Here is a 14535-nt window from a genome sequence, read left to right as displayed (position 1 = left end):
CATACCTGTCCTCATATTCTGAACAAAGGGTTTTTCATTCATTAAAAGCTACTTTAGCTTTACCTAATGTGTTTCTGAGATCCTAAACTGCTAATTTTTCTTGTATCTAATACAAAGAAAATAAACAGAGAGGTGTAAAATAAACTTGACATGTTGCTTTGATATAGCAAATATTGGTTAAGGCTACTATAACTACATAGGCTAGCTTTTCTTAATAATACAAAATGTTTAGCCTGAAGAAGGATGTATGTAAACTAAATAGAGGGTTTTATCAATATTTACTGAATCTTTTTAACAATACAAAAAAAAGTGTATTAACTATTTTTCCCTAAACACTTTCTTGACAAACGTATTGATGGTCTACAGTTTTATCAGTATAGCTATTTAGAGGATGTTCATTCAGTTGTTTAATTTTGCAGAAAATAAAGCAGATCTCAGACCTGACAAAAACCTAAAGTCATTTCAAATGGCCATTTTTTTGCTTTAAGAAAAGACTAAGAAATCAAGAGAAACAATTGTGGCAGTCAGTAACCGTTAATCATTTAGACCAAGCAAAGGGAAAAAATTATGAAATCACTCAATTCTGAGAAAAAAAATATGGAATCATTCAATTCGGAGGAGGACATGGAATCATGAAAAACAAAAACAAAAGAACACTCCAACACATCACTAGTATTTTGTTACACCACCTCTGGCTTCTATAACAGCTTGCAGTCTCTGAGGCATGGACTTAATGAGTGACAAACAGTACTCTTCATCAATCTGGCTCCAACTTTCTACTAAATGCGTAGTGCATGAGGTCTCTAACATCAGTGTGAAATATTAATCTAGCAACAATAAAAACAGTCCAATTGATCTGCTCTCCTTCTAAATGACATTAAATAAAGTGATGTGAGTGAAGCACTCCTGTGAAAGGCTGCAGTAGTGTAAGAAATCAGCCAGGCTTACTGTTGTGGGCCAAGGCTTTGAGCAGGCAGTCCAGGCAACTCTCCACACTGTCTGTGGCGCTGTCTGCTGAGGAGAGCTTCAGCGTCTTCAGGGCTTCACTCAGGTTGTCTGCTAAAAGATAAATACATAAATACATACATAAATTACATGCTTTTTTTTTTTATTTTGCACAGAAATACAACTTTGTTCACAAAAATGTCTAAAATGGCAATTTCACAGTAGAAAGACAATAACTTTAATTTTAATGAAATTACATGAATTAATTAGTTGTAAAGGATTTTATTCCACATCATTTTGGATCATTTCATTTGGTTCATTCATCATGCAATCACCAAATGTGAAAAAATATGAAGCAAAACTTAAAAACTCCTTCAATAAAACCAAAACCACATGGATGCAGCATAAGCTTTCCATACAAAACTGTGCGGTGACTGGTCCCTGATTCGGCCTTAAAAATTGCATGAGGTCACATAAAATACACTGCCTGGCCAAAATAACAATAGTCACCACCTGAATTTAACTAAACAAATGATCTGGAGTTGCTGCAGTTGGTCAGGTCTTGGTTCAGCATCAGTGTGTGCTGAAAGAATGATGTCAGCTGACTACCTGAATATACTGAATATAGACCAGGTTATTAAATCAATAGATATTTTCTTCCCAGATGGCACTGGCACGTTCCAAGAATAAAAAAAGTGAAAGAGTGGTTCATGGAGCATGAGATCATCATTTTCACACATGGATTGTTCACCACAGAGTCCAGACCTTAACCTCATTGAGAATCTTTGGGATGTGCTGGAGAAGGCTTTGTGCAGTTGTCAGATATGGAGTCAAAAAAGGGTCATAAAGATTTTGAGTTTGTAAAACAGAAGTCACAAATGTACTGAAACTTGTAACTGCGTTTAAACAACTGCATGCATGAAAATCCAAATCCACAAATTAACTGGAATGTGCAAACTTGAAACAGAAAGTAATATTAATAATAATTCAAATGTACAAATGTGAAAAAAATATTTTAATTATATATAAATATATATTTTTTAATTTGTAAATCCAATCTCTTGAATGTGTGAATCAGTACTGCTCAAATGGCTTAAGCTGGATCAGACCAAAAATCACATGGAATTTGTGAGGTTGTAAATGTGACAGTGGGTGTTTTTCACTGTGGAGCTAAAAATCCTCTCATTCATCTTCTCTGCTGCGTGTGCGAAGCTCTAGCTGCAGTTGCGAATTTTGACCCTGTTTTGACGCCTGATTGATGGACCAATAGGAAAGCTTTATCCGGACCAATCAGATTACGGGGTTTGTTTAACCAATCAGAACAATGGATGGGTCTCTGCAGCTCGGAGTACTGGGTGTGTCGAAAGGTGTGGGCGTGTGAGATACCCCTCGCTGCAGAACCACAAGTCCAGGGGGTGGGGCTGGATCTGATCCAAGGGGTGGAGCCTGACCTCCTGACCACCCATATCTTCTTTTCATTGGTTTTAAGTCATCGCATTTCAATTCGTCGTTAAACTTAAAACGTGTCGCTTACGTTTCCCGACCAGGACTTTTATCTTATCAAATAAATCCTGGAAAATGTTATTTGCTACGTAGCACATTTAAATCACACAATACAGATTTAAAAGAAGGAACATGTCTGTGATTACAAACATAATAAAATGCTGTACATTTCCTATATAAATATTAACTATTTCATTTTTTATCTTTAATAAAAATGGCCTAAAGACAAAATAAAAAATAAATAATTAAAATAAAGGATGCCAATGAGTGTCTTATCTACCAGCTACCATGTTCATTTATAATTACAGATATTAATACACAATCAAAATGGCGAACAAAAAACAGAGTTCTATAAAAAGAGTGTAACGATGTATAATTTTCCAAAGAGCTTGGAAAAATGCCCAGTACACTGAGAGTATAGAATGAGGATGTTGTTACTGCCAGATTGTTATTTATATTTTTTCTTTCTCCTCTTCCCCGTTCGTGATTGTTTACTTGACTCCGAAAGGCGAGTGAGTAAAACCGGATGGGGAAGAGTCCGATCTGCTTCAGACCAATGAAAACACGACGTAGGAAGAGTTGGATCAGATCCAGCCCCACCCCCTGGACTTGTGGTTCTGCAGCGAGGTGTACTTGGGGCGTGTCGAAAGTGTGGCCGCCATTTTGGGGTCGGCCACCATGCGCCCCCCAGTGGATCAATTTACACTGAGGAAGGAGTTTAATAAAACAATAATATTCATAACTCTACCAATTTTTACCCGATTTACACACGGTTTGGTTTGTTACAAACAGCAGAGATGTAGTAATGACACAGGACACTGTCACACATTACAAATACGTGCTTTCATGCTGAAATACTTTATATTATGTTCTAATAATATGAATTAATTTTATATTACACACACACACACACACACACACACACACACACACACACACACACACACACACACACAAACATATATATATATATATATATATATAAATTAATTAATTAATTTATGTACTTATTAATATGCTATACCATATGTCTGTCTTTGATAAAGAGCATAATATAAAGTATGAAAGCACATATTTGTAATGTGTGACAGCATCCTGTATCATTACTACATCTCTGCTGTTTGTAACAAACCAAACCGTGTGTAAATCGGGTAAAAATTGGTAGAGTTATGAATATTATTGTTTTATTAAACTCCTTCCTCAGTGTAAATTGATCCACTGGGGGGCGCATGGTGGCCGACTCCAAAATGGCGGCCACACTTTCGACACGCCCACACCTTTCGACACACCCAGTACTCCGAGCTGCAGAGACCCACCCAGTGTTCTGATTGGTTAAACAAACCCCGTAATCTGATTGGTCCGGATAAAGCTTTCCTATTGGTCCATCAATCAGGCGTCAAAACAGGGTCAAAATTCGCAACTGCAGCTAGAGCTTCGCACACGCAGCAGAGAAGATGAATGAGAGGATTTTTAGCTCCACAGTGAAAAACACCCACTGTCACATTTACAACCTCACAAATTCCATGTGATTTTTGGTCTGATCCAGCTTAAGCCATTTGAGCAGTACTGATTCACACATTCAAGAGATTGGATTTACAAATTAAAAAATATATATTTATATATAATTAAAATATTTTTTTCACATTTGTACATTTGAATTATTATTAATATTACTTTCTGTTTCAAGTTTGCACATTCCAGTTAATTTGTGGATTTGGATTTTCGTGCATGCAGTTGTTTAAACGCAGTTACAAGTTTCAGTACATTTGTGACTTCTGTTTTACAAACTCAAAATCTTTATGACCCTTTTTTGACTCCATAGTCAGACTCTACCATCATCAATGAAAGATCTTGTTGAAAAATTAATGCAACACTGGATTAAAATAAATCTTGTGACATTGCAAAAGCTTACTGAAACAATCCTACAGTGAATGTGTGCTGCAATCAAAGCTAAAGGTGGTCCAACAAGATATTAAGAATGTGTGACTTTTTTTTTGGTGGTCACTTTTGTTTGGGGGAGGCAGTGTAATATGATGTCATGTCTCTAGAATAGGACAGTCATTGAGGTAGAATTGATGAAGACCAGTTTTCAGGCCAAAAACATCAAATACCACAATAAGCCTATCGTACCAACACAGACAAACACACGCAAACACACACAGCCTCTATTAATGTCTCTACAAAAAGAGAAGCCAATTAAATACACTTTGCTATAAGACCACTTGTTATGGCAGACATAGTTACTACAACTGAAAGGTTATTTTGAAGCCACGGACACCAGTGACCCTTACACTTTAAAACACTCAATAAAAAGTGCTAAGTGTTCTTTGAGGAATTGCACAGAAGTATCACTTCTAGTTCTTTAAAGAACCATGCTGAAAAATGAGATGTGGAAGAATTAACTCAAAAACGCTTTACGATGTGTTTATTTCTGTTTCTCCGAAAAAGCCTAGTTAAATCCATTGGGCAGCTGTCACTGAACGTATGTTCAGATTTGGCTGATATTTCAGACAGATGTTTGATGATGTATTTGTTGATCTCCAAAAGAGAAGAATGTTAAGATGATGCTGCAACACTGTATTAATATATCAGCACTTTGTTCATTTTACTGCATGTAAAACATTGAATAAACAAGAGATATGCAGTCACTAGTGCTGGGAGGTATGACCAAAAATGCACATCACAGATTTTTTTTTTTAAGATTCTGACGGTTTCACGGTATGTCACAGTATTTTTATTATATATATATATATATATATATATATATATATATATATATATATATATATAAAGCGTCATGCAGTATAGTACCGTCCACTTTGTCAGAATCATGTCTTAGCTCCGCCTCTGAACGGAAGTAAACAATGTACAGGGCAGTTAGCGGACTTTAAATATAATGTGCCGCGTCGTCCGGCTTAAATACTGTGTATACACTACAAGCTTGCGAGACTGACAAGGCGTGGCGTGGACAAAGTGGGTGGGACTAGACGCGCCTTCCCGCAGTCTGCAGTCAGTAGTAGTTGGTTATTTTTCTTCTTCTGCTGCCGTTGCTGAGGAACGCCTGCTCAGCTTCCTGTAATTGGTCCGAAAGTTTGAACCGTCCGGAAAAGCGCTTTCACACTGCAGGCGAACCGGACCATGGTTCAGAAGATCCGGACCGAGACCACATCTCTTGGTCGGACCAAAATCTGGTCCTTTGTTCCGGACCATGGTTCGCGCCCCCTTTCACACCTGCTACTTTGGTTGGGACCAAACTGAAAAGTCCTAAAGTTCGGACCAAACGAGGCAGGTGTGAAAGCACCCTTAATTGTCTCCACTGAGCTGAGCTTCCAGTGCGTTAGCTTGTTATGCTTACTGGATAGTGTTAGCTAGCAAGCTGTCCCAGTGTTTATTAAACTTAAACTGAACTAAACACAGAGCTAATCTTAAACAATAACTACAAAGCAATCACCAGCACTCCATACACCACTAAATAGACCTAAAAACATTAATAAACACTTGGCGCCAGTGCTTGGTAATTGCTGAAGCGTCCTGATTGGTGCTTGAGCAGACCACTGTCTGGCCATGAGCTCAGCACGTGAACAAAGGGGGGGGGGCGCCGCGGTATGGCGATTTGTGAAAAATGCACACCGGTTTAAAACTGTCCAATGGTATACCGTATGAACCGGTATACCGCCCAGCACTAACAGTGACATGGGAAAAAGTCATGAAACAGCAGTATGCGAGTTGATCAAGAATTGTTACCTCAGGGGACAGATTGGGAATGCAGACACTTGTTGATAAGTTGTGAGTTGTTATCTTGTTAGTGAAATTAACCACTAGCCAGCATGCTCATAACAGAGTTTAGGTGAGGCCTGATAGTGGATACCAGAGGAAAGGGACATTCAATTTCTTTTATACAGGCATTTAAAGTGGCAGTCCGTATTATTTTGTTTCTAAACTGAAAGCAGAGGCATTTCTTAGTGGAGGAGGAACAAAATATTGTGTTTAATGATGCCAGTGAGCTGGAACGACCACCCCTGCTAAGCCTAATATATTCATTCTAAAAACTGGGGTGTCAGGGCGCTTTTCGCTGGACTTTTTCTGCCCACGCCGCGCATCTTTACATACTTATGTCACACCTACAGCCACTGAAAGAGGATCCGGCCCAATTTTACTGAACGAGAGCGGCTGATGGGCAAAGGAGACTTCAGAGGAGGAAACTCAGAGGTCAGTAGTTCATTCACCCATAGTAAAACCAAAGTGTGTAGTTTAAATGAATTTCTGACTGAGCGCGCTCTCTCTGACTGAACGTAACCTAAAATCAGATTCATCCGCTCTGATTCTTCTGCATGCTCTGTGCAATTACCCATTCTCACCAGACAGGGCCCTAAATCCCAATAGTTACAGACATCAGCTTTAACGTTCCTGTTGGAACTACCACCCACAGTGGATAGTGCGGTGAGTGGTAATGATCCTGACCGACATCCCACATATCTCAGTGCATCTTTTTGTAGCTTGCTTACATGTTTTTTCATTGGCCCTCAATTTTGATATTGCTGTATTGCAAGCTGCTAATGAGGCAATGCCACACCCACAGGAAACGTGTTAGCTTAATCCCAGACATGAGTAAATGATATTCAGATAAATAATGGAATGACTTAAGTACAGCCATATAGTAGGGAGGTGACTCTTTGCAGAGAAGTGATGACTGAGAGCACACTGTAAAAATAGATCCCTCTAGCACGTGCTGATGAAAAAAAAAATCAACACTAACAGACACAACAGTCTGGTCCGCCTGATGCAGAACAATTACTACACTACTGTGCAGCATCTAAAATTAATCCTAATCTTTATCTAAGTGACAGCACGGACATTTAATTCATTAAAAAAGAAAGTGTATAAAAAAGGAGTGTTCTGCTCAAGTCAAGCAGGACAAAAAAAACTATAGTGTTCTGATTTTAAATCTAATAAATGACTCAAAAATGTTTATCTATGAGCATCAGCAGATACACTCTACGGACAAAAATATTGGAGTACTTGATTATTCTTTTTTTTTCATGTCATGATACTGATAATGCACTCCAAATATCTCCATATATCCAAGATTAAAGTAAAATAAATAATACTGGACAGACATAATCTGTAGTAGATATATAACGAAAAATGAGAACAGTGTGAATTTTTCTTTTGCTAAAAACAGAAAAAAGTAGTAGCCTGGTGTGATAATTAAGAGTGGGAGATATGGCACAATATTTCAGGGTATAATATCGTTCACGATATTCAAAAAAGTTGGCGATATTATTGCATACGATACAATATGGCACACCCCTAGTCTCTACTGTCTCTATAAAACTGAATAAACCATAATAATGGTAAGAGGTAAAAATTGTTTAAAAAAAAACAAAATCAGTGCCAGCATTGTGATTTGATGGCAATGTAATCTGTTTTGTAATAAAATAAATAAACTGCACTTATTCTGTTTTACACTCAATAGACAAACTGTATCCAGTGGGAAAAATCTGCCCATTAAACTCAATGAAAGCAGCCTGAGATTCTTGGAATGGGAGAAGTGGGCGATTTCACCCAATAAATAGGCATGTCTGGCTTCACCTTTGGCCTCTAATGCATAGATGCTGGTTGCGAATGTTTAGTGTTGGTATCATTTCTACAGAATGGATGGGACTGGAATTCATGTCCATGTATCTACAGTCACTGATGCACAGTACAGCTGGTAATTAGTAAAAATACAGCACAACAGCATTTTCTTCAATCCAGTATAAAAAATGACAAGGTAAAAGAGTAAATCTTTCAAACGGTGATCATTAAAAATACAAATATTAGAAGCAAATCAAACCTTGTGCCTGACTATGGGTACACCATGCAAACTCATTTATGTGACAGACACTATCTGACCTCAGCTTAACAAAAATGACAGATGCTCTGACCAGGGCCACAGTTCATACCCTTTTACCTACCTCATATTAGCACCAGTCAGCTAAGGCCCAATCCCATTTCACTCCTTGGCCCTAGCACTTACTTACCCCTTCTTTTCAAGTGTAACCCTTCCCCTTGGAACAGAGTTACAAGGGGAAGGGGTGAAATCCTCCCCCTAAGAACTGAATACGTCATCAGAAGCACTAATATTCAGTAACGTAGCTGCTGCTGGTTAACTAGTTAACTTTAGGGCATCACATGTCTTCAGAAAGGAGGGAAATGGTGCAGAAATTAATTATTATTGTTCATTCCTTAATTGCTCTGTGAAGGGGAGATGAAATTAGCTTTGATAAGCTTTTGTTTTATTTTATTTTTCTGTTCCGCCTTAACTGCTGCAACCCCTGCCATCTGGAACGGGAAGGTTAGCTAGCTAGTAACTGAAACAAACTATTAGCGATCTTTTTTAAGCTTGTTATGAAGAATTTGGCCATAAAACATTGAAACTACACATTAAACTACGATAATACAGTGTTAATCGTCACTTTTAACAAGGAAAGTACTTACATTTGTGGGTTTCTTTGGTCTCTTGTTTCACCATCTTACCAGTGATTCTCATACCACTTAGTTTGAAATATGCATCTAAAAAAAATCCTTTTAAAGGGCTAACAATCCCTATCCCTTCCCTCTACCCCTCCAGCCTAACGAGAATCGGGACAATGGGTAAAATGGGATTAGGCCAATGTATATATGAGGTTTGGTCTGACCTCGCAAAATTGCTGAGTTACCTACCTCATTCAGGGCTGGCTTGCAAGCATGTTGCACTCAAAAATGGCCAAAAAGTATTATGTTGAACAAGTCACATTCATTTAACAATTAGCATGTTTGCAGCTGTGCCAGACTAACTGGCATGAGTTCTCGCTATAACAGCACAAAGCTGATCATGTTCCACCACAGCTGAAATGTGTGGGGAGTCGTGCTGAATTTCAAAAGACTGAACACAAATACGCCTCGCAGTGAAGATGAAGATACGGTGGATATCCACTGGCAACAGCTGACAGACTGTTCAGAGGGGATTAATGTGATGCAGCTGCCAACGGCAAAATGTTTGAGGTTGGTTTTGAGGCATCAGGCTTCTGAGATTATGGCCTATTTCATAGTGATATAATTTTACTTTTGCTATGAAAGAGGGGTGGACAATTTATTATGTTATTAATCGTTAGCAGCCTGGCCCAGAGACTCTTATTAGTGTAACATGGTGTGCCTGCTCAGCTGGGGATTTAAACCAGTCTGCCTGAGGGAGGGCAGTGATGTCATCCACCACAATACAAAAAGCACTACTTGGTATATCAACAACACAAGGTCATGATAACATTACCACATCACTCATCAAGTGATTAAGTGGGCTAAGGAATCTGAAGTGATGTCATGACCAACACAATACTTATTTCCTTGAAAGCAGCGATGATCACCACATTACAAGATGCTTTGATGAGAGTAAAGGAGCACAAAAGCATGAGCCCCCAAGAAACCTGTGAAGCACCTACACAGCTTAGCTTATAAAACTGACATAAACAGAAAGTCATTGGCAGCTCATGGCATTTGCAAGACACTTAATGCTAACTGCCAATTCAGTGTTAGATAGCATTTTAAAATGATGGGGAACAAGGAGAGCCATCCTACAGCCACCCAGATACAGTAAACTCAGTATGCTCTCTTGGACTCTGAATGGCTAATTGTTTGCCCACCAGGGACAGAACAGCTCCTTCTGTCCAAATGCACAGTCATTCTTTATTTACACCCACATCTGTAAAGATTCTGACACCTTTTACCTTCTGTAAAATTAGCCATAAAAATATGCTCCGTTTATATTATGTCTATGTGAATTGACATCTCATCTGTGTGAACTGTCTAAATTAGGGTTGTGACGATGCCAGAATTTTGACTTAATACCAATACCAACTGTACTGTCATGATTCTCGATACCAAAGCGGTACTTATAGGAAGAAAAATACACAACAATAAAATTGTCTGAACATCAAGTAATTTCTGCCAGGCATGTCATACTGCTGTATCTGATTTCTAAATCCAGATTTCTCAACTATATATACAGTCATCAGGTCCATGCAGATGTATTGAGCTACAGCTCTGTTTAGTCTTTCTGCTTCTTTGAAAGATTTATCATGTATCATGTATAGCACAGATGTAATGGTAGCCTAACTGCATGAACTTGAAGGGGTGGCAGAAGTTTAAGTTCTGTATAAATAAAATAAAGAGTTAATAATGTTATGTTAATTGGAACAGTTATTGCTCTGCTTTATTAATTAACATTTTACCATTTTAAATAAGCCCACGCTCAATGTGATTATCAAGCAGGTTGCATGCCTTACATCCCATTTGCAATTAAAAATGAAGACGGTTGTCTAGCTTTTTCCTGATGCTTAAACAGTTGGATTAGCAGTCGCTAATGGCATGTTCAGAATACTAGGTTTACCTTAATCCTGCCCCACCAGCCACGGTGTGAATCAGTTTTCTTATAAAGTGAATCAAAAGGCACCTACTAACTTGACTCCTTTGAAGCTAGTAACTGGGCTACATACAGTATTTTAAGCATCGAACACTAAATAATCAAATCGTTCGTGATGACATAGTATTGAAAAATGTTCAGTGCATCGTGCAACTCTACTCTTATCTCTTATTAATAGGAATTTATAGGATATGGGAATTCTGATGTCCAATATTACACAGGTATTTATTATTCCTTTTCCAGCCTACAATAAATACATCAGCAGTTATTGGTTTAAAATATCAGCCAAATCTATGCCAATTATTCTAAAAACAAAATATATTATAAGACGATACTTATATAATTTCGAATCCCGTGCAAATTGGCCAGATATTTTACATACATCATAGTACAGACACAGTAAAACACATGATGCCTCCTCCCCATGTAAAACTAATCCTATCTGAATAGGATTTAAACAGTTATGCCTAAATTGATACAGTACTCAAAATTTGTGCGACGGAGTGGACATAAACGTGGACAACATGACATGTTTGATTTAATTGCCTTAAGTGACATCGCACATCCTGGAATGTGACTACTGCGCATGCGCACATCGCAATGGCGATGCTTTAACGATATATCGTGCAGCCCTAGTGTGTACTTGCAATCATTAATTGGTACAAATGTAGCAGTACTATCTTTACTTTAAAGAACCCCTAATATACCTCATATAACCCTGCCACCATCTGCAATCACTGCCAATGTTTTCCAGAACTGAAAAAATAGTCAACTACATGTAAGCCAAGCCCATCCTTTCTGGCCTGGTTTGACCCTTTAAACAAGGCACACATTATGCCCCAAGATACTGAGTTGTCACCTAGAGACTCTGCCTTTTCCCCAAAACTACAAGTGACACACTGTCAGGCAGTGACAGAACACACGGCCCTTGTGCCAAGTCTAATAATGGTAGAGATTTAAGACCAGCAAGCATCAGCCTGAGATCAAACCAACCGAACGGAATCAGCAGAGTATACAAAAGCTGCCAGCTGCGTGTATGCGCAATTGGGATAAGGTGTGTGTGTGTTTGGGGGGGTGTGTGTGTCTATGACAGGGAGAGAGGTAGGGAAAGAGTGATCCTGTGAGTGTACAAATGCCTGTGTGAAAGAAAAAGAGACATTGTCCACCTAAGCGTTGCAGTGGTTTCATAACCAGAAATACAGCACAATCTGTATAATCACTGAAAAAAAACAGGTCTCCAGCTCATCCTTCCATGAGGAAGCCCAGGCTGGCCGGCTATGTGTGTGTGCGTGTGTGTGCACGTGTCTGAGTGCAGGGCGTGGATGAGAGCACTGCACATTCACCACACACACACACTTCTCCATTTTTCTTTGATGTTATATGCCAGTTTTTGCCTCAACATACTGTATGCTGCAGCTTTAGCTGAAAAACAGTATTCTTCTGGTGCAGGACAGAAAGAAATTTTAAAGTTCCATCAGCAAAATTTCCGTTTTATCAGATTATATCTTTTAGAAAATGCAGTGGAAGCCATACTAAAAGCAGCACGCATTTTTACTCCACATGTAAAAATATATTTTGCTGGGGAATGTCGCAGATTGTTGGAGACAGAAATGAATCAGACATCTTTTGACATATATTCTGTATTCATCTACATGTCTAGTGGTAAAATATTTCTGGTTGGAAGTCAATATTATTACTAAAATAATTTTCCAATTTAAATGTTTTATATACCTTTTGGAAGAGGAATTGGAAAGGGTCTGATAAATACTAGTTTCTACTTGTAAAAAAAAAAAGAAACAAATAAGAATATAAGGATATGGCAATGACCTTCCTGAATCTCTTTCACTAGACTATACAGTAGAATAGAATATATAAATATCAATTTCATTATTTGTTTATATATATATATATATATTTTTTTTTGCTTTACAGAGCTCCCTGACAGAATGTATACAGTTAGTCAGTTGGTGGTACTTTTTTATTTTAGAAATGTAAGATACAAAATTGTATCTTAGGTAAATATGGATTTGTGATTGTCTTACAAAAAAATGAATTGAAAAACAAGTCACAGGCAACTCATTGATATATTATATATATATATATATATATATATATATATTATATATATATATATATATATATATATATATATATATATATATAGGATTTTAAGACCCAGTTAACCCTCTATGAAATTAAGTTAATGAAAATAATAACCACAACTGCTTTATTAGCATTACTTCCCTAACAAATATAACAATCATAACTGTATATTGTATAGTAAAAATAAAAAACTGTGTCATTAAATAGCATATGCTTCTCCTTTTCTGTATTCATACACAATCATTTTAATTGATGGTTATTTAAATATGAACAGGTAAAATACTGAATCCCTATTGACTCCTAAAATGATTACTCTACTTTCAGAGTGAAATCTCAAATCAAAAATCTACCCCGTAATTTTACTGGATAGAAACATGTCTTGTGTGACATTATACAAAAAGAACATTTAAAATTAAAGGGATGGTGTAACAAAGTTCCATAGATAGTTCATTTATTTAGGCAGTAATAATCAGAATATGGGTAGTAATGAATCCATACTGATTTCAGAAACACCTAGGTTAGTTAATTAGTTAACTAGCTAGTTAGTATCTAACGTTAGCTAGCCCTGGCTAGCTGCATGTGGATGCTGTTCCTATTAACATTTGCACCACAAGCTCCAGGCTGAAGTCTCCTCAGTGTATTTTCACTGGTAAATAGTGGTTACATCAGCGCCTTACAGGGACATGGTGCTCCTGGGTTCATTTCTGCATTGTGTATTACTGTATGACCAAAACATGAACACCCAAAGTGCCGGTAGCGGCTTTCTGTTACCCTCCTCCTCCTCCTTTTCTCCTTTTCCTCTTCTTTCACAGACCACAGTAACGGACATCCCTTGTGAGGGAGACACAGGACAGGACCTGGGCTGTGTTCAAAACCAAGCACTGCTTCAGACTCTAATCAGGGTGTCAATTAATATAGCCTTAATTAGTTAACTAGCTAACTAGTTAACCTAGCCAGTGTTATAGTGTAACATTAGTCAAGTATGCTAACCTACTGTACTTCATACTAGCTTACCTAGCTATATCAGAATATTACTGAAACAACACCATTCGTAGGGCATTCATGCAGGTTTACGTTAGTGCACAAGTTAATTGGATGGTTTTGGACAAATAGTTTGTTTGGTGTATAGTGGTTTTGGACGCAGCCTCGCTGAAGCTCAGGGCCAGTTCTGGGGGGGCTGAGGGGGGCACTGCCCCTCCATATTTTGTTTTGCCCCTGAAGCGCAATGCGAGCAACGACTATTCTTTAAATGATCTCTTCAGAAATCTTCAGAACCTTCTCTTTGCAAGGCTAGTAGTATATGTGTATAGTAGTTAATTAAAATAACTGTTCATTAAATAACTTTGTTCATTAATGTACTCTTGTAATTTTTATATTTGTTGTACCGTACAAATGTATAAAAAATGGATTGTACCAGTATATATTTTATAACATTTACAGGAAATTACAACAATCCTTAACCAGATTTTTCATTAAAGTAGCTACAGTAGATGTCTTGCTTATTTTTTGCTTTTTTATAATATTAGAAACAATATTATTATAAG

At 37.7% G+C, this 14535-nt stretch overlaps 1 protein-coding gene across 3 annotated transcripts in view; it reads right to left on the bottom strand.

Moving 5' to 3' along the window:
• rap1gds1 (RAP1, GTP-GDP dissociation stimulator 1) overlaps positions 1 to 14535 on the bottom strand; it is a 70081-nt gene that overhangs the window by 54465 nt on the left and 1081 nt on the right. For 2 of the 3 annotated variants that reach the window (XM_007239788.4, XM_007239790.4), the window contains exon 2: positions 949 to 1059. In XM_007239788.4, coding sequence (XP_007239850.1) covers positions 949 to 1059 — 111 coding nt within the window. The remainder of the gene's footprint in view (positions 1 to 948; positions 1060 to 14535) is intronic. The other variant, XM_007239789.4, reaches the window with a different exon arrangement.

The sequence above is a fragment of the Astyanax mexicanus genome, chromosome 8 (assembly GCF_023375975.1).
Source record: "Astyanax mexicanus isolate ESR-SI-001 chromosome 8, AstMex3_surface, whole genome shotgun sequence".
In the NCBI taxonomy this organism is placed as follows: Eukaryota; Metazoa; Chordata; class Actinopteri; order Characiformes; family Acestrorhamphidae; genus Astyanax; species Astyanax mexicanus.
This window is presented reverse-complemented; position numbering and strand designations above follow the sequence as displayed.